Source organism: Eschrichtius robustus, chromosome 7, assembly GCF_028021215.1.
Source record: "Eschrichtius robustus isolate mEscRob2 chromosome 7, mEscRob2.pri, whole genome shotgun sequence".
Lineage (NCBI taxonomy): Eukaryota > Metazoa > Chordata > Mammalia > Artiodactyla > Eschrichtiidae > Eschrichtius > Eschrichtius robustus.
The window spans coordinates 13,860,669-13,881,796 of record NC_090830.1 but is presented as its reverse complement, the minus strand read 5'-3'; the positions used below and the strand labels follow the sequence as shown (position 1 = coordinate 13,881,796).

General features: G+C 50.4%; 1 protein-coding gene and 1 pseudogene across 1 annotated transcript; one reads left to right on the top strand and one right to left on the bottom strand.

Moving 5' to 3' along the window:
* Positions 1-852: 852 nt before the first annotated feature.
* FAM89A (family with sequence similarity 89 member A) lies at positions 853-18,417 on the bottom strand. Its single transcript, XM_068548851.1, has 2 exons — positions 18,116-18,417; positions 853-1,910 (listed from the first exon to the last, which is right to left on the bottom strand). The coding sequence occupies exons 1-2, from the start codon at positions 18,386-18,388 to the stop codon at positions 1,647-1,649; spliced, it is 537 nt and encodes a 178-aa protein (XP_068404952.1). The 5' UTR covers positions 18,389-18,417; the 3' UTR covers positions 853-1,646.
* On the top strand, positions 10,638-13,824 carry LOC137767632 (short coiled-coil protein B pseudogene; annotated as a pseudogene).
* Positions 18,418-21,128: the final 2,711 nt, after the last annotated feature.

The window sequence follows — 21,128 nt, the reverse complement described above, 5'->3', positions numbered from 1 at the left end:
TCACCTGGTTTTGCCACTTTCAATTTTCCCCACCGAGGACTTCCCTGGTGGTGCAGTGGTTAAGAATCCGCCTGCCAAGGCAGGGGACACGGGTTCGAGCCCTGGTCTGGGAAGATCCCACATGCCGCGGAGCAACTAAGCCCGGGCGCCACAACTACTGAGCCTGTGAGCCACAACTCCTGAAGCCCGCGCGCCTAGAGCCCGTGCTCCGCAACAGGAGAAGCCACTGCAGTGAGAAGCCGGTGCACCTCAACAAAGAGTAGCCCCCGCTCGCCTCAACTAGAGAAAGCCCACGCTCAGCAACGAAGACCCAGCGCAGCCAAAAATAAATAAATAAAATAAATTTTCCCCACCGAACAGTCACGCCACTTGCTGAAGGCAGTTTCCTGCCACCCCTCATTTTAATGGTGACTTTCAACATAGCAAATGAGCAGGAATGCTCTTCCTTCTCTGCATATCACCCCAATTCCTGACATGGCGTTGTGTACATAACAGGCTGTCAACATGCTGGTTCACGATGGTAAGTTTTACTTCCTCTCTCTGACTCCCAAAGAGGTGCTAATAAGCAACTACTGCACCAAAGGGAAGAAGAGAAGCACGGGGTCCAGAGTATTCAATGACTGAACAGCACTGATACCTAACTGTAAGCCGCAGTCTATTGATAAAACAACTCCAAGGATGAGCTAAGAGAGGAATAAAGCTTCTTTCAAATTCTTAATGGCAAGAAAACAAACTGCAATTTTCTTTCAGTAGTTGATCGGATTCAACGCATTCAAGTGATGAAAGTTGATGACTCTTAATTCAGACCAAAATAATATCGATACACAACCACAGACAGTTTAGCATTTTATCCTCACTTTTAACCTACAAAGCGTAAAGTGTGCATAAAAGATTTTAATAAGTATAGTAAGGCTTAAGGTGACGACCATTTTGAGTGGAAGAGTTTGCTTTCTCACATAGTAGCTGACATTCAGAATCTTTAAAACCTAAAACGTTCACCGCCTTGCCGTGAGTGATACAAAACACAGCTTGCTCCAGTGTTTTTCCCCACTTGAAGTATCTTTGTACTATCTGCCTTCCTCCCACATCTGCTGGACAAACAATGATACAAAAAATTTTGACAGGTTAAGAGAATGCGGTTCTCTTGCTTGGTGTGACCTGAAATGTTTACTGTTTCAGTGACAAGCTTTTACTGAGTCACCTGGACCATGAGTAATGCAGCTTACAAATAAATAAAGCTCAACCCAGTGGCTTCAGAGCTCAGGAAACAGCAGGAAAGGCTGCCGAACACACCGAGGAAGGGCAGCAGGGAAGCGTTAGTTCTCTTACACTGTAAACTGCAGGCAAACCCTACCTGTGAGAAAGCGGCCAGCTACACACGGGTCCTCTCATCTCGCACAAAATACCCGAGAAGGTCTTCTCCAGGGACCCCCTCATTACGCTCTCCGTACAAATCCTTGGCCGCAGGGCCTCAGGACCAGGCTGTGAGGAGATTGCTGAACGCCTCCAGGTCACCTCAGTAGAAAGGGGCCCCCGAAACGGCCCGAGGCCCCGCGCCCAGGCAGATCTCCCTGCCTGCAAACTAAACTGGCGGCACTGGTCCCACTGGCCCGGGGACGGCCCGCAGTGGGGGCGGAGAGGGCCCTTTAGATGGACTCCAGGATCCAGTCGCCGCTGCAGAGCGGGGAGACGGGCAGTGAGGGGTCCCTCGGGGATCTTCGCTCCCTCCCGTCGTGCAGGGGGTTCTGCTCCTGGAAATACTCCTCCTCCTCATCGAAGAAGCCGTTCTCCAGAGCGTACGTGCAGTCTGGGCCGGACGCTGCCTGGCACGCTCCCTTGTATTCCTGGATGGACTCGTAGAGGCTGTACAGCTGGCAGAGCAAGGACATGTCCAGCTGTCGGAGGCCAACCTTGAGGGAAGGGACAGGCAGGTAAAAAACGAGAAGTCAGCAGTGGAGTGGCATTTCAGCTGTACCCTCAGCCAGCCGTCTGCCCGCGCCAGCACATTCTATCCACGTGGCAAACGACACAGAGCATCACGTGAATGCTTCGGCTTTCCAGTTTGGAGAAAACCTTAACTACGTGATGCCCACGCCTCAGACGTTACTCAACATGTCAGGGAAGGATCACACCCGCAGGGTGGCGGGGGCCCCGGCACGCCCTGCAGAGCAACAGCTTTGCACATTCTGGAAGCCCCAGCTGGCTTCACTTTGGACAGCAAGATTCAAGGGTGTCATTTCCTCTTGCCACCATCAGATTCAGAGAAGACCCACGTGTGCCTGCCCTGCTACGGCCGTCTCTCCTCCCTGGGGCAACAGTCTCCTTGCCACCGCCACTGGCTCACCGGTCAGTGTCACACACTGCCCCCTGGAGCGCCCACCCTCCAACCAGCTCCGTCTCCAGGCTCACAAGTGGTCAGACTCCCTCTCCTCTGGACAAGAGGACATCTCCTCCTGAGATGGCTGTGGGATCACTCCCCAGAGCGGCCACCGAATCAGCCTAGTAAGACCCGGGACCGCTACAGATTCTCCTGGGAACTATTTTCACAAGTGATGACAGAACCAAGAACATTTAAAAGTCACGTATTTGTTTACCTTCAGGTTCCTCCCTTCCCCGCGGCCCATCCCAGGGAAGAGAGCACAGTCAGGACAGGTGATGCGTTGTTTCCAACAATCCCAAAGGGAGAAGGGTTAATTCACCTAGAAATGCAGCCTGGACCAGCGCATCTACACTTTCCTGTGCATGAGAACCACTTGGGGATCTTGCTAAGCCTGCAGATTCTGACTCAGGCCCCAGGCCTGAGGCCACTGGTGACGGGGACCCCGAGCAGAGCAGCTGGGTGGCAAACCTCACGGAGTCTCGAGGGGAGACACTCTAAACAAGACGCCACAAGACCTGCCTTCTGCTTCTCGGCCCTTGAGCAAGTCATTTATCATCTCTATGCCTTGCTTGAGGACAAAATGGAATACTTTCTCTTAATCTATTGGGAGGATCAAATGAAATATCAACCATTTAAATAAACAGGAATCAGATGCCTCCTGTGTATCAAACACTAGGCTAAAGCAGTCACGATGCACGGGGAAGAGTACACAGAAAAACACAGAGAGTGTCAGAGGAATTAGTCTTCATAATTACCCAGCAGGGAGATTTTCTACACAAGGGAAGCTAGGGCCCAGTAAGGAGCCGTCACCTGGTGACAAGATTGGGTGATAAATTCCTGGTCACTCTTCACACCGTCAACCACTCCCAATCACCAGCCCTCCCTCCAGTACAGCCGAACAGACCACAGAAACGGAGCCGCTCGCACCGCCTTTGCATATTAGCCAAGACGTTCAAAGGAAGACCCAGACGGAGATGCAGGTCCTGTTCTTTCTGGAGCGTTTCCCATTATTCCAGAATTCCTTCCACCTAGAACTCCTAAAGAAGCTGTTCCCAGGAAGAGACCTCGCCACAAGCCGGGGGCGTGGCCTCCAGGCCCAGCTCCGGCACTTCCCATGGCTTTGTTGAGGCCCTTGCCCTCAACCTGTCAATAAATGGAGGCTTTGGGCCAGATAATCTGCGGCTACGCAAACACTGGGGCTCTGTGTCCTAAACCACCGCTCCTTAGTCCTCAACGAATGGCGAGCGCCTGGGAGAAGACGTTTCCTAAAGGACAGACATGCCCCAAGGCATCCTACTCTCCAAAGCACACCTTGAACAGGGAAGGCAAACCAAGAGGTGACCGGTCGGCCACAATGTCCTACTGTCGGGTCAAGACACCATCCCTATTCCTAATGTGTGTGTGTGTGTGTGTGTGCGCGCGCGCGCGCGTGAGCGCGCACACATGTACGTGTGTATGTCGGAAGAGTGGGTCCCTGACATTTGTGTTTTTAAAATTACGCAGATGATCCTGAAGTCCAGTTCTAGTGAAGAACCAGGGTTCTTGACGGGAGTATCCGTCTGCCTCTCCTGGGCCACGTGTAGGGACTGTCCTGGGCGTCCGGAACCGCAGGCCAGCAGGGGGCGCGGCGGCGCAGCCGGGGCGCCGCGGCGCGGCCCCGGGCGCCCGCCTGCCGGCCCGGATCCAAGCTGTGACAGCACCGCAGACCAAGTGTTCAGCTCCTGAAAAGAGCGGCAGCTGCTGCCACCCTTGTTTCCCTTTTCGCTGTTCTTTTCCACTCTGCTGGCCTGCAGGGTTTCAGCTTGGAAAGGAATGGCAGGGACCTCAGCGCTCCGGCCGGGGCAGCGCCCGCATTCCACCTCGCTCCTCCGCCCCCTGAGCCCTGATCCCGAGCGGGAGTCCCCGGCCCGGAGTGTGGGCGGCGTCGCCGGGGCAGCCATACCGGATGCACGCTCTCCCCGCCAGCCTGCTTTGTGGGAAGCACTGGTAACTGGAGACTCTCAAGGAGGAAAGGCCCTCCCACGTCTTACTTCAAACCCCAACAAAGAGGACCTTGCAAACCAGTTCGTTCATTTCAAACCGACGTAATTATTCTTTATACCAAGTCAAACTCTGCGAGCCCTTTGATGCTAGGTGTCGCCGCTGCACATACAAATTGAGTTACTCTCTTTCTTCACCACCTTTTAAATCTTTGAGGATAATCTCTTTCCACCACCTTCACCCCCTAAACCACTTGCCTTCTCCGAGCTAATATCCTCAGTCCTTCCACTATTCGTGATGACTCTCTGTTCTATTAATCATCTAGTTCTTTCCTCTGGACTTTCCAAGCCCTCCTCCACGGTATCCGGATCTGAATACAACAACCAAGCCACAAGGTTCAGACTTGGCAAATTCACATGGCCCCAACCTTCTCTAGGATTTTATACAGGGAACATAAACTTTAATAAAGGAAGTCACGCCTTCCACAGAGTACCACCCATATTTGCTCTGAAAGTCGTAGTAGACATTCATCCGGAATCCTGGAGATGCTTCTACTGGGTCACTCTGATACCAGTAGGGTTGGGGGAATCCCAAAACTGTAAGGGAAAAAGACAGAAGTAGCAGGGAGTGACATGCGACTGGCCCAGGTCTGTCACCCTGCTGGGCCACTGGAATGCAGTGGGCACAGGTGAATGCAGAAAACTAGGCTCTACAACCCCTGACAGGCTGCAGAGGCCCCGACTTCCCACGATGCCGTGCCACCCCCGAAGCGAGGTTCCAGGCTGTTCTCTTTAGGTGCCGAGGTCCTCCAAGGCATTCCCAGGCCTACGTGGGAGACACACTAGGCTGGGAGTCGGATCATGACCTGGACCTTTCTGCACCGCGGCAGCCAGTGACTCACAAAGCTGCCTTGTCATCGGGCAGAAAGCTGGCCTAGAAACCAAGTCTGACCAGCCTAGGAATACAGCGCAGCCCTGTACATGCCTGTTACACAAGCCAACAGATGCCAAGCGTTTGGACTAACTGAACAGGATTACAGGGATTTAAAAGCAACACACGTGCACGCACACGCCCACACCCCACCCAGCTTCTCGGGACCTCCTTCTTCGGGCGCTAGATTCCACTTCCTCTGATTCACCAGCAATCCTCCAGATTAGCTAGGAGGACATGGGCTAAGTAGACAGGAAGCTAGGAACAACCGAGCTTCCTAGCCAGGACCCCTCTCCCCCAGCTGTGCTTGTTTAAACGTTTGCACTTGAATTTTCTAGACGTAAATTGAAAACCCCTAGGCAGCATGCCCTAATCTGGTCTGAAACTATGCTCCCCTGCGCCTCATGCACTGTTCAGGTTGAGGCCCCTTCACCCCGAGTGTCCCCTGGCTGTCTCCAGCTACATCTGTTGAAGCCCAGCTCCAGGGTCTCCTCCACTCTTCAGACCTGGATGGGCTCAGCCACCCGTGCTCCTCGCTTTCCCTTGCCTTCTCTGCCTGTCTCATGGCATTTATCACTCTCTACCTTATGCTACGGGTACACACACGGTCTTCCTTCTCCTACTGTAGGAGGAGCCCAGGAGGCAGGGCCCCATCTCCCCTTTGGGTCCCTCAGCACCCAGCGCAGAACCTTGCAGAGGAAACTCGGATACTGGTTGCCTGAGGGAAAGCGCCTCGCTGTGGGGACCTCGATGCCCTCCCAGAGGACGCCTGGCAGCGTCCTGGCAGTGGGTCGCACTAGGATCTGCAGGCCCCTGGCTCCAAACCAAGGTGCCCCCTGAGGAAAGCCACAGACCACGTGGTTCTCGCCACGTCATCAAAAAAGCACTCACCTCCTGCCTGACAGGAGAAGGCACAAAACCAAGGTTCCTTCCTGAGCGCTCAATACAGAGCCAGCCATCTGCAGCTGGAAGACAAACTCATGACAGGCCAGAAAGCAGGCTCTCACCACTGACGCCAAGAGCACTCAACTGCAATTATGTTTTAGGACATGATGAAATCACCCATGAACAAGAACTTCTCATTCTTCCAGAAGAAAGTGAGGCGGGGGGGTGGAGGGGGGCGGGCTAGGCAGGGGAACATGCCCTCAGCAAGCCCACTAACCCTCGCCACTGTCCACACCCTGCAAGCAGAAGCCTGTCACCTTACTGACGTGTTCCCACGTGCCCCTAAAGGACAGCTGCTCTCCTGATTCACAGCTGGATTCAGAAAATGCAGCTCTTATCTGAAAGTGCAGTTGAAAAATTCAGACAGGCTCGTTGTAGAAAAACACAGAATTCTAAGACCCTGCAATTTGCAGCCCCTTGTTCTAGACCTCTGAGACGATTCAGAACAAGCCACTCGCTTCCATCTCTTTAAACCGCTAGCGTGATTCCTTCCTCTCTGTTCAGGCTTCCTGCCTCCTTCCTGAACTCTTCCCACGAGCAGAGCTCCCTGCACGCGGCCTGCTGCACACACAGGTGGCTCACCAATCCGCAACATCTCCAGCGACGGGGCCGGACAATCCTGAACCACCCTCGCTCGCGACGGGAGTTCACGGTGGGCTGGCCCCATGAATACACCTCAGACAGGGTGGTGGTTCCCAGCTGGGTCTGGGGTCACCCAGCCTCTGGATATCTTTGGAGGGTGGTGTTGAGGAGGAAGTTCTTCCTGACTTTCAGATTATAATAGAAACATTACCATTAGGGTACAAGGCCTAGAAGATGAAAGAAGACTTTCATGGGAGATTTATGTTGATTGAAAACAAAGCATCATGAAAAATTTTAAGATTTTCTCAGAAGTAAAAAATACATTTAAGAAAAAGTCTGTTTTATTTAAGTAACTAAAAACAAAATCTGGGGTAATTCACCGGTGCAACTTCTTCCCAAACACAGCAGTGAGTAGAAAACAAGACAAACATACAAGGAAATGGCCTTATTTGTGCCCAGCTCCGTATAGGAGCCTGGGCCCAGGGGCGGGGGAAGCAGATCTGGTGCCAGCATGGGCAATGAGCTCTCTCCCCTGCCAATCCACTATCTCCTATCGCTGTGATTCCTCAACCTAAGATGAAAAACACCCCACCTCACGTGGGGCGAGGGATGTATGGATCCAAAGTTAAGCTATAGAATCAGGAACTACAGTACAGGGGGCCCCAAAATACGGGGACAGATGCAGAAAAAGTCTGTCGGGTGAAAGTTTAGTTCGGAACATAATGGATGATAGAAACTTGACTTAAGAAATTATGTTATAGTCATACAATAAAAACCAGGTAGTCATTTAAAAGACAGAGAAGCTCTCGAAGTACTAGAGTAGGACACTGACCAACACACACCATTAGGCACGGAAGTTCAAGGTACAGAATAGCATGTTTAGTAGCATCTCACTTTATACATCTATGCACACACATGTGCAAGCTTTTGACTAGAAGAGAAAATGTCCATTAGCAGAATTTACTTCCGGAAAGTGGGGCTGGGTGTTCACGGCCTTCTGTACTGCTTAATTTTTTTTTTCCAACAAGCATGTTACTCCTAATTTTAAAAACTAGTAATAACAGGGCTGCATGCTTGTAAAACCTTTCTGGAGGACTCACTGGCAATGTCTATCAAAAGCCTTAAAACATCATATAACTTTTTTTTTTTTTTTTGGCTGCGTTGGGTCTTCGTTGCTGCGCGCGGTCTTTTCTCTAGTTGCGGCGAGCGGGGGCTACTCTTGGTTGTGGTGCGCGGGCTTCTCATTGCGGTGTCTTCTCTTGTTACGGAGCACGGGCTCTAGGCGCGCGGGCTTCAGTAGTTGTGGCACGTAGGCTCAGTAGTTGTGGCTCGTGGGCTCTAGAGCGCAGGCTCAGTAGTTGTGGCGCACGGTCTTAGTTGCTCCGCGGCACGTGGAATCTTCCCGGACCAGGGCTTGAACCCGTGTCCCCCACATTGGCAGGCGGATTCTTAACCACTGCGCCACCAGGGAAATCCCTCACGTAACTTTTAACCAGCTAACCAGTTCATTTCTGGGGACCATGGAGTAGAAAATCTCAGCTGTACACAAATAGGTAATCCTCATCCTTGTTCTGTGAGGTAGGTGTGGATTCTGTTACGATGAGGAAACTGAAGCCCTGAAAGATGTAGGCCCTTCACTAACAGCAGGGGGCTGCAAGCAGGTGGTAGGACCCCAGCGTCCATGCCGGACCATCAGCTTGCCCTGCCTGCACAGACAACACTGGGAGATGCCGCCACGTCAGCTGCAGTGCAGCAAGCTGCTGAGATCACAAGTGCTTTTTATTTGGGGCTTTTCTGAATTTTCCTGATTTTCTACTGTGAATATGTATTAATTCATAACAAGAGAATTTTTAAAGTTATCTTCTGAAAACGTAATGAATGAGTAAGCATATCCAATGAACAGCTTGTAAATTTATTTTAGACAAGACTTGGTAAATGCCCCCAGTTTAATGAGAGTGTCTAGTATGCATCCACAGGACTGGAATGCAATAAAGCAGTGACTAATGGATCATAACCTGATTTCTGAATAAAGGATGTGTTGACAGAAGGACGCTGACCTGCATACTGTTTAGAAAAGGAAAGCCAAAGAGAACAGCTTCATTGGTGTTGATCTAATAGAGAAAAAGCTGTGAACTCAGCAGCCGGAGCTGGACAGAGCTGCCCCTGCAGGACCCCGAGCTCCCCGGCATGCTGTGATTCTGGGCTCCCTAAGCAGGCTTCCATCCGTCCCACGGTTCCTCCCCAGGGGGACGCACATCAGTCAGCCTCGTCTCCTGTTAACACTGTAGCCCCACTGAGCTGAGGACCGCCTTGGAAGAGCCCTGGTGACTCAGAGACTGCAAACAGACCAGATGCGTGGCCTCGCCAGGGATTAAGCCAGACCCAAAGCTCGGCCCACCTCTACACTCTCCCATAAACTCCTCGATGAGGAAAGGCAGTTTGAGTGGAGTTTTCTGCTTACACCGGAAGGCATCCGCACTGATGGATGGAGCCCATTCTGCAACTCAGCAGTTCTCATGAAGACATTCTTGCTCATCTCTAACCTAAAGTAATGACAGTACCAGTGAAGCCCATTTCCTCTCGTTGTGTCCTAGGTAAAGATGAAGAAAAGCGATCAACCATTGTCTTTAAGAAACGTCCTTGTACATTCCTTAACTCTCCCGATTACAAAAATAAAATATTCTAACTATTAAAAAGTCAACGGCTCATAATTATACAAAGAGTCTTCCGTAATTTCATGTTCTAAAGCAGCAATCTTCAAATGTTTTGGTCTTGGGACCCCTTTATACTCTTAAAATTATTGAGGGTCCCCAAGATCTCTTGTTTATGTGGGTTATACCTATCAATAGTTACCTTATTGGAAATTGAAACTGAGAAACTTTAATATTAATCCATTCAAAAACACTATACCCATTGTTAATATAAATAACATTTTTATAAATGAGATTTTGTAAATCTTTTTAATCTCTGGCTTATCTGCTCCGTACTTGATCCTTGTAACATGCTTTTTTTGGTTGAAATAAACCTGGCCTCACACAGATATGTAATTGGGAAAAAGAGGAGTATTCTAATCACCTTTCAGGTAATTGTGGCTATTCTTCTTTGACACTATCCTTAAGGTGGCTCCAGTGTGGAATTTGAAACTATGCCAATGAGCTTTTCATACTGTTTCATTAAAACCCACCAGTCTCGCACTCTGAATGGATCTTTTAACCACGTGTCAAGCGTTGGTTATGTGAAAAATGTGGAAAATGATTCACTGAATTATTTAGCTCCTCGAAATACTGATACATTTTCTTAGGTACTATTTTGGAAAATCACATTTGTCAAGGTGACCACCACATAATTACGGACCCCCGAAAGGATCTGGGAACCCCTAGATGTCCTCAGACCATAATTTAAGAACCACTGTTCTTAACATATCCACTTTTAGCTGTTTAGCATGTGTCCCTCAAGACACCATGCATACACAAATGTATACATGTGCTGTTTTGTAACTTACTTTTCCATACCTTGAACACCTATGTTTATTTACATAGTTACCACATTCTTTTCAACAACTATACAGTATTCTATCACTGTTATATATTATTATAGAATACTACTATGTATCACTGTAAAAGATATTCTTGTACAAGTACTGTTATTCCCTTGTGTGACTATTTCTGTAAGATAAATTAATGAAAATGAAATTGCAGGGGAGAAAGCAGAGAAGGGGAATGGGATGCCTTCCCTCCAATCCTTCCCCAATCCTGGGGCCACAAACAGCAGACCATTCATCAAGGATCTGTGTCCAAGGCCTGCAAGTTCATTACTCAAGATGATGAATGCAAACGTGTATGCAGTTGATGCTAAAAATCAGGTGGGACTAGAGGAGAAAACACGACTTAACTAATGACACGTTGGAACTCAACACACATTTGAAGGTTAGCTTGCATTTTGTCATTTTCGTGAATGATATCCAACTAATTGAAATTGCCTCTCTGCAAGAGCAGATGCAGTTAAGGAAGACCATCTGAAGCTAAAAATCAGAAAACCAAGTTCTTGGACAATATACAGAAAACTTCATGCCAGCATCTAGTGTTTTCTAGACAACTGACATAAAAAGCAAGAGAAAGTGGTTGGTCTCCATTCTGTTTTACGGTGCTTTACGGTGCTTACGGTGCCCGAACCCACACCATCACTATTCAATCTTTGCTAATCTTTTAGGTAAAACATGATACCCTATTGTTTTAATTTGCATATCTGTGGTTACAAGGGATTTTAAACACCTTGCCGGTTCTCTTTACCTGCATGAACTTGGCTATTTTATTGCCAATCCTAAGTACAGCTGACAACCTAAGAATATACCAAACACCCTCCTTCCAAGTTTCTAGTCTCCATATGTATTTTGGTAACCTTCCTTAGCCCCGCCTCCCCAGGCTGGGACAGGCCTGGCATCCCACAGACGTTACCCCTCCCCTAGAGAGCGCCGACCAGAGGACACACCCCCCACTCCACTTCTCCAGTCAAGGACAGCACCTCCCTCCCCGAATACTTGAAGACAGGATTCTCTGACCTGCAAAATGAGGCCAGCCCATGGCTCTTTAGGGCCAATCAAGGAAGTGAACAGAGAGCACTCATAAAAACTGAGAAGGCCACCTCTCTTAACGAATTTCTGTAGATTCACAAGGAAGGCTAAGGGTTTGTCTCTTGGGGGAGAATGAACATCTCTGTTATGTCTGTGGGGGAATGAGCCACAGGAAAGAAGGAGCAGCCTTTGTGAGCCCTGCCTACTTATCACTTGGAAACATCTGGAGAATATGGGCAAGGAGTGAGGTGAACAGGAGGCCAGGGCTCTGGAGAATAGCACTGGGCAAGAGGGGGCAAATATCTGACCTGGCCAGTCTCAGGGCTGGTTTCCTGCTCAGGGACTCTGTGATCTGTCCGTAAGGTTTCTTACCCAGTATCGTGAACAATTTAGCTTCTCAAATTGGGTTCTGAAGTCCCTGTAGTGTTGAAGCAGGCATTGCAGGAGCAAAACTGCACAGCTTCTGACTACTGCTGGGTGAGAGAAACTGCCTGAGGGCCGTGGTCCTCTTCCTGAGCCCTCTCTGAACACCCTTGCCCACCTGGCCTCGAAGATCTCCAGCAACGTCAGGCCCGGGCCCAGAGCGGGGAACGCTGATGGCCTGCAGGGTGCAGAAAGGCCTGGGCACTGGCTCTGTAAACGAAGAGGTACCCAAAGTGCCAACAACTGGGGCACTTTTAGAGCCACACTTAACAGATGAATGCCTTTAACCAAAAGGGGGAGAAAAAGCAGAAGGGCAGCGCTATTCGTGAGAGACTTATGAGTCGGGAAAAATGTGAATTTATAGTCTCTACGGGGAGGTACAGTAATAGATAAAAGTTGAAAGTGGTACGAAAAACTCTTTCAATCCTTTACATCTTCAAATCTTAAGACTATAAGTATCATCTCACTTAGAGATAACCTTGAAAGGGAATGAAACCAGGCCAATGACCCCATAGACACAAGTCTGCTTTCACACGCACGAACTATCATATAGACTATTAGCTTTTGCTTTTATCGGGTGGATACTGGGATGAGGCAGGTATTACACATGGTAAGAATGGCCTAAAATCTTTAAGAACTATTGTAGACAGCCAAATTTCTGATGAACAAAGTCCAAGAATAGCAAACTTACACCCTTCTTCCTTTTCTGCTCCCAGTCTTTTGCGTTAAGTGGTTCTGCAACAAGCAGGTACAGCTGTGCAAGGGTCCTCAGGGGCACTCAGCACACCGCATTAGGGAGGACCTGCCCCCGTGCCCACGTTATTCTATGACAGAGCAAACATCTTCTACAGGCACCATAATGACCCATAAAAACATGAGGGGAAAAGAATTATACTACTATTGCCAAACGGATCCTTTATGGCATTTAATCTCATTTTCCCGATAAGGGACCTGTAGCCTAAAATAATGAAGAGGCTTGCCCAAGTTATATCACATAATTTAATAACAGGATTCACGCTCTTGATGTCCTTCTCGTGAGCTTCCCAGCTCTCAAAGAGCTTGTTAAAAATGCAGATTCTGCCTCCCCCCCATTCTGATTCTGTTGGTATAGGAAGGGGCCCAGGAATCTGCATTTTTAGCAAGCACCACAGGGGACTCTGGGGCTGCTGGTCCATTTGGGGAACACCAAGATAAGCCATACTGGTGAGAAGACCAGTGGAAACACAAAGACGATACTAAAGGCCAGCGGCCATCCCCAGTCGCCTCTGAACGCTGCATTGGGAGCTAATGCGCTTATTCCAGATGGCATTTCACAGGCCTGGCTCGAGATTGGACCTCCAACCAGAAACCCATTTAAAGACTCAAACCTCCTGAGACCCTAGTTTCGTGTGTAGGATGAGGACTGAACTCTGCGGGGATTTGGACTATTCAGGCTCATGCCTGTCTCCTAGAATATAGTTCACTGGACAAGCTCGTTAGACCTTTAGCTGTTGTCTCAACTGAAATGCGGGAAAGATAAGTGTTGCTGCTCTCAGGAATCAAATTCTTTTTCTCAGATCAAATTCTTCACCCAAACCATTGCAGTTCTGGAACTCGAAAGTTCTGTGCAGGTGACTTCCTCCCACTCACGCACAAGTGGGTGGCCAAAGCAACTGTTGGACACTTTGAAGAAAAAAAGAAAAAAATGAGGCAAAGAGTCTTCAAAGCTACTAGAACGTGCTGCTGGTTTGAGGAACGGAACCCAAGAAGACACGGACCCCGTGTCTCTGAGGAGAGACACGGCCATCTCCCAGCCCCACGGCTGAGGCTCTCGTGTGTCTCTCCGCTTCCATGGGACGCTTTTGAGGACCTAAGCTTGATGGGCTAACCCCACAGGGCTGCTGGCCAGTGGTCTCTGAAGAACCCTGCAAGGAAAGGTGTGTGCCAGGTCCCTGGGGACCCTGAGAGTCACCTGTGTCCTTCAACCACACGCAAGCATTTGAAACGCCAACCGAGATCTTCTGAGCCAAGCTAGCCTGTCAGCGTGGCAGATGAAAATCTTTTAAACTATGGGGCCCTTGAGGGCAAAGTATTCTTATCCAGAAAAAGGTCTGCGGTAGACATCTAGTATTTTGGCTGTCCAACAGCTGCCCCCTGCTCCATTTCTGCAAATTGTTCTTTCTTTGAGGGATGCCCAGCCCCGAACGCCATCCACATGGTCATACCATCTTAGTAAAATACCATCCTGCCCTCGGTCACCGATAGCTGGCCCAGGCTGGCCAGACCCCACCAAGCTGGACCCACTGGCATCCTTCCACACAGTATTTTCAAAGTGGCAGTAAGAAGCATGGCTGAGGGACTTCCCTGGTGGTGCAGTGGATAAGACTCTGTGCTCCCAGTGCAGGGGGCCCGGGTTCGATCCCTGGACGGGGAACTAGATTCCAGCATGCATGCCACAACTAAGAGTTTGCATGCCACAACTAAGGAGTCCATGTGCCACAACTAAGGAGCCGGCGAGCCGCAACTAAGGAGCCCTGTATCTGCAACTAAGACCCGGCGCAACCAAATAAATACATAAGTAAATATTTTGAAACAAAGAAGCATGGCTGAAACTGGGAGTGTGGACACTGTTGGCAACCACATTCCAAAATGTAGGGAAAAATTTTTTTTACATAAAAACGAGGGGAAAGAAGAATACAGTGGCTTTCCTGGGTTCCCCATCAACCCTGGTTCTAGTCTGTCTCTGTACACACGCAGCCCTACAAGGTTCTCCTTTTGCAAGAGTTGGTTCAAACTGAGTCTCTATTACTAATACAGAGTCTTCAGACATGAAAAAATGACCAGTGGTCTAAACTACAGCAATCATATTGCTGCAAAGAGGCCCACCTCTACCAGATGTTATAAGCTCCTTAATACCTAGATAGTTCCTATTCACCTCTGTATCCTCCAGAACACTTTATAACTAGCAGACACCTGGTCAACATCTGTTGAATATGATCCAAAAATATTCTCTGATGTTGGAAAACAAACAAACAACAACCTCAGCTTCTGTTTTAAAGGACTTTCTCAGGTCTAAAGAGCAATAAGCATCTGTGTGACCCTCGCGGCTCTCCAAGTGAGCTCGCTAGGGGAGGGGAAGGGAACTCACAGGAGCACAGAATTTCAGAGTTACCCTGTTACGAGGACAGGAAACCAGCACCCTTAGAGCAGAGCAGGGCGTCGCCAGTCATGGGACAGAACCTCTGCCCACACGGGCGCCCCTGGACACCAGCTTCCCCAGGTTCTGCCCTCACCGTCCATCCATTAGTTATCTCCAGGCCAGACTCTGCCAGCCTCCAGCTCCACATTCTGAAATGTTTAACATACTCTTTCCGCTGATGTAATGGCAAACCCCCTTCCCCCATAAGCAGCCACTCCGCCTGACTCCCCTAGTGCTGTGATGAACCCCACTTTCCCAATGATGGATTATCAAGGTTATGACTGCCATATAATGGCACACTATGGAGTGAGAGAAGACATTATAGTATACATTGACCTAGAAAGTATTTGTAATATGTGCCCACCAAAAGCAGTAAAATGCAATGATTAAATAGGGTCTTGGAGCCGGACACATCTGGTTGAGTTTGTCCCCCTTAGGTGAGTTACTTAAATTCTGAGTCATATTTTTAAAAATAGAGACTTTCAGTACCTATCTTGCGGAGAAGTTATAAAATTCAAATCAGACGATGTAAGGAAAGCATTTACATTGTGCCTATTGGGGGATATACCCAGATATTAACAGTGATTATCTCCAGGTGCTAGGGCTGTAATTTTTCATTGTTTTGCTTAGCTGCACTTTCCATTAAAACAATTAAGTCATCTCTCGTCCCTCAGCATCACTATCCCTGACTCCTAACATTGTATCAGCAATTCCTGCAGATTCTGCTTCAGAGAAGTAGCTCCCATTTGATTCTTGTTTCCCATTCCCGGGTCCCCATGCTGCCGGAGGCTCTCACCTGCTCCGACCATACCTCTAGCATCTGCCAGGCCCAGCTCTCCCTCCTCAGCACCCTGCTATCACATCAACGCTTCAAAGCCAGCTCTCCTGCTTAACCCGTGCCTTTGCTACTTGAGGCTTTCCGCAACCCACCTGGCCCCGGCCCCCGGCCCCTCGCAGCTGCAATGCCCACTCCTGCGCTATTCCAATGGGAGCGCCCTTCGGGCCGGCTGTGCTGCTAGTCTCCTATCACCCTCTCTCTTCTTAAAATGCAGCCACCTTCTGAGGCCTTCCGCACTACTGCTGCTGGAAGCTGGCCCTCTTTCTGTGCTGGCACAGGACTGTTTGAAAAGGAACTAATTTCATTCTGCCAGGACTTCTAGTTAGGTCCCTTGACACAGATCTGACCTCAGGCCTTCAGAGTCAATAGATCAACACAAACTACTAGGCAGGTAATTCAGGCATGAACTCTCCATTCTGATCTTGCAAGGCCCCCCAGTGGGAACCTCAGTTTGAGGTGACCACTCAGACCCCACTGCCCTAGGTTAGTAAATCTCAAAAAGCCAAAAAACCAGAGTACTTCGAAAGACCTTGTGACATTTCTTGGAAGGGACCTGTCAAGGCCTGTAGCCATATTTTGTCTTTATCTCAGCTAAATATCAGACAGACTTAAGATGGCTGTTTATTTTCCTTGTGCTTCAGATAGTTAGGCTTTGAGAGAGCTCCGGTCCAAGGCATAATGAGAAGGCTGTGCCTATACTTCAGTTGCACCAGGAGGGACCTAGAAAAACACTTTCGGGAAGGGCATGTTTACTCCCACTTGGGAGTATGTGAGACTCCAAGGCACTTTTACAAAGCAGAGAGAGCTTCACAACAGGAAAAAACCTCTCTGAGGTTTTCCTGTCTCTGTTCTGGTAACTTAACCAGAATGGGTCTTCCTATTTCACCCCCGTATTTATGCTGCATCCAAGTTCAGGCTGTAAACATACTCGGTGTAGATTTATCTAATTAAAACACAGCTTACCAGTTGTGCAATGCTGGTGTCGATTAATGTTTATTAATAAATTTAAAACAGTTGGCTTGGAATTTAAGTCATTCTGTAAGGAGCTTAGAAAAATCTTTTCGGAGAGAACTGGAAATCACTTCAGTGGCAGCCACAGAGTGGGAAGACAATATCTAATTGATTAAAAGGTGTTAAGGCTGTTTTTCTAGATTTAATTCTTAGTTTGCAGAACAGATATGCTCCTGAAAAAACGCATAAACTACATTTTTCTAAAGAATATCTTAATGCACTCGATGCATATTTAAAGGATTCCTATTATAAATTTTTTGGCAAATTTATTCTTGGGGAAAAAGCAGTTTACATATATCAGATTTTCTTAATGAAGTATTTACCTGTGCCAGGAGAGGGGGAAAACCTGCACTAGGTAAAAGGAATGGGCAAATTCTAAAAAGAGAGAGGGTGGCCAGGGGAAGGTGCTCAGGGGCCCTGCAGGAGGGTTAGAAGGAGGGTTTTTCTGTTCTCTTCTAGGCTGGCCTAAGCCTGGAGAAGGCTGGAGAAAGGCTCCCTGCCACCCAAATCCCTGCCCTTGAGCTGCTTCTGGCGTCACCTTAAGTCGTGCGTCCTGGTCCACAAACACCTAACATACTTCCCAACGACTTCGAAAAACCAAGCCCCATTGTTTGGAGCCCGGACACAACCTGAAGAACCTGCACGGGCTTCACCCAGACGGCGAGGATGCCACCGCCCCACTCCTCTCCAGCGCGCTCGGGGTGTCGGCGTACCGCGCGGACACGGTCAGGGCGAGCGGCGGCTTTCACGGCCATCCGTGGGCCGGAGCCGCTCCGCCGTAATCCAATTATGCACGCGCCGCCTCGGGCGCGGGGGAGGGGCGAGGGCTGTTCCCATCTGCCGTCTACACTCGCAAGGACAAAAAGCTGTTCCTCTTCAGGGCAGGAAAACACAATCGCACACAGCTCTCAACCCCTCGCGCGCAGCGATGGCCGCTCCCCGACCCGGGAGGTCTGCCGCCCTCTGGGGAGGGGTGACCAGCCGCCCCCGGCCCTAGGCCAAGCGCCAGCCCCACGCCGCGCCTCCCGGGTCTCTAAGCCAGCTGGGGCCGGACTAGGGGAGCCCAGTCTCCAAAAAGCTGCCTTTTGAGAGGGGTACCCTCCCAGCGCGAGGGTCCAGTCGCGGGCACAGAGCGGACAGTGTCCCTCTTTCGGCGCCGGCGCTTGGGGCAAAAGAGCCGGAGACGGGCGGGTGTCGCGGGGACTTCCGGCGAACTTTCCCGGGACGGCGAGCCGGCAGGGGAAGGACCCCCCGCCCCAGCCCGCGGACCTCCCTTACCATCTCCTTGCGCAGCAGGGCCAGCGCGGCGTCCAGATTGGGAGGCTTGGCGGGCAGCGCCGCGGCCCGCGCCCCGCCGCCGCCAGCGCCCCCGCGGCTCAGCTCGTCCTGGATGCGCGACTTCTGCGCGTACAGCCGCTCCAGGTGCCTCCAGCCCCCCGACGCGCCGCCGCCCGACGCCGAGTGCAGCAGCCCGCTCAGGCTCTTGGGCAGCGGGGGCAGCCCGTCCACCCGCAGCCCGCGCACCGAGCCGGCTGCCCCGGGCCCGCTCATCCCGCTCGGCCAGACCGCTAGCCCGCAAGTCCTCCTCCGCCGCCGCCGCCGCCTGGGGCCCAGGCTCCCCGGCCCGCCCCCTTCCCGGCGGCGCCCCGCCCACTTCCCCTCCCCGCCGCGCTGCCCCCGCCCCTCGCCCCGCCCCGCCCCGCGTCCCCGCCCCACGCCCTCGCCCCCTTGGCGCCCCACCTCCCGGGCTCTCCTACGGCCCCGCCCACTTAGCACCCACCCGACCCCCAGCGCTTCGGCGCTCACCCCCGCGTCCCAGTTCACCGTGGACCCCTACCCCGTACCCCCCGCGCCCACCCCCACCGCTGCGCCCATCCCCGGCGCAACCTTGTGCACCTCCCGAGACTCCCGCCTCACCCCCGCGCCCTCCTCGCGCGATCGAGCCCTGCCCGGGCTGCCCCACTCCCGGCGAGGTGGGCTCCGCCACCAGCCCCCAAAGCTGCTTGTAAGTACTGATGGGGGAGGGTCACCTCAGACGCCGCCCGACGAGGCGGGCTAGTGCGGGCAGTCGGGGTACAGAGGCTCCCCCTCGGGCCGGGCAGGACGTCGGGGAGGTTTGGCCGCGCTGGTGATCCCGCCGGCCGTCACCGTCCCCGGAAGCCAGGATCCACCTGGCGGCGTCCGCGCTGACCGAGGGGGAGCAGGCGGGGCTCTGGAGTCACTAGTTCACTCCAGGGCGCGCTGGCCTGCTCAGTAAAATGGCAACGTCCAGCCGTGCCGACAGCAGCCAAGAAGAGCGCCAGGTCCACTTCGGGAACTTCAAACTGCGAACGAACACGTCTTTCAGCCTGGCTGTGAACGCGAGCGTAGTTCTAAACGGAAATAGAGTGGAGAACGGGATTATCGCTCAGAAACTATTCATCAACTCTGAGGCGAAAATAAACACGATTCACACCTCAGAGAGGGAGAGAAAAGAGAGAGAGAAGCAGGCTCTACCCTTTGGAGGAAGAATAAAAATGTTATAACCAGATTAGAGACAGAAAAGGTAAAAACAGAAGTTAGGGACCGATTTGCAGAGACAACCTCATTGCAGATTAAAAACTACTGCAGTATATAGAGAGTGGATAAATGGAATGCCCATTGATCGTTGGTTTTCACTATAAAAGGGACTTAATTGTTCTAAATGCATTCAATAGGATCACAGTTACAAAGTGTTCTGAGCGCTTTAGGCATTCAACATAAAAGAGCCCTGCACTTTTGGGGGGTTCTTCCCCTTTAATCTACCACCCCCCTTAAAGCCCTCTCCAGAATCAATGTTTGTGACGTTGGCAGATATTCTCCCTGGACCCTTGCGACTGGGTGAGAGCAACATGGAGAAGCCCCGGCGCAAGCAGGGTGATTCAAGGGTATCAGGAAAGCTTCCCACCCTACCCAGTACCCAGAATTTTCCTCCTCATCACCGTGCCTCACCTTCCACTAATTGCCTAGTTACATTTCCGGATTTCAGGGAGTCATTCATTTGCCTATTTAAACAGTGGGTGTCTGGGAGAGTTACAGATTTGCTGGTGCCGGGACTAAGGGAGAGGAAGAGATGGGACATTTGATCTCTGGTTCACACCCTGGCATGAATTCCTTTAATTTGGTGTGTCAGGTTGCTGTCTGTCCTGCAGTAGCTAGCAGAAGTCACTGAAGTGAGGTGTTTGGAGGTTCGGTTATGTGATGGTGCAATAAGAAAAGAAATAATTCCAAAGTATCTGGGCACTGAACTCATTTGAAAGCACGTACTTGAGAGAATTACGGATGGCAAGAAGGAAAGAGGCTTGGGGCCAGCAGAATAGCAGCATGAGGTCCCTGATGCCGGGACGAGAGAGACAGTTTACATGATGCAAACCCTACAATATTAAAGGCAGTTTCTGTGTTCAGGTATATACTCAACGAGATGAACACATTGAAATTGTCCCCTTTATATCAACAAGCAACATCCAGTGTGAATAGTAGAAATTTCTACAGAATTTCTGTGGTACTGATTAAGACTTTATTTGTATAAACCCAAAACATAATTATGCAAGAACCCGCCAAATATTTTGACACCCATGGGGCATGTCAGATAGTACCTGCTTATTCAAATGCAAATATAAGGTACCTTTTAAGGTTCATGCTTATATCAGGAATGAAGTAATTTTTAAAAACTTCTGAAAATATGTGTTTTTGCTTTTTTTTTTTTTTTTTAAAATGAATAGCCCAGTTTGCTTTTCTTTTTTTAAAGAAATTCACGTTCTTTTATTTATTTATTTATTTATGACTGTGTTGAGTCTTCGTTTCTGTGTGAGGGCTTTCTCTAGTTGCGGCAAGTGGGGACCAGTCTTCATCGCGGTGCGCGGGGCTCTCACAATCGCGGCCTCTCTAGTTGCGGAGCACAGGCTCCAGACGCGCAGGCTCAGTAATTGTGGCTTACGGGCCCAGTTGGTCCGCGGCATGTGGGATCTTCCCAGACCAGGGCTCGAACCCGTGTCCCCTGCATTGGCAGGCAGATTCTCAACCACTGCACCACCAGGGAAGCCCCTAGGGGCAAGGCTTTTTGTAGCTGCCATAGCACCTGACACAATGCTAGGCACCTAGGGGTATTAAAAATTTTTTTTAAAGAACGTATCATTAGATGTAACTTGTTGAGTACCTACTATGTGTAAAGCACAGTGCTAAGCTCTGTGATGAACATAAAGATGGGTGAGGTTCAGTCCATGACTTCAAGTCATTTACAGTCTATCAGGGGAGATGACATTGTCATAGAAGT

Coding starts and splice junctions, on each gene's coding strand:
- FAM89A (XM_068548851.1), bottom strand. CDS start 18,388: ATGAGCGGGCCCGGGGCAGCCGGCTCGGTGCGCGGGCTGCGGGTGGAC. Junction 1,911..18,115: donor CCCTGCTGCGCAAGGAGATG/GTAAGGGAGGTC, acceptor CCTTCCCTCAAG/GTTGGCCTCCGACAGCTGGA.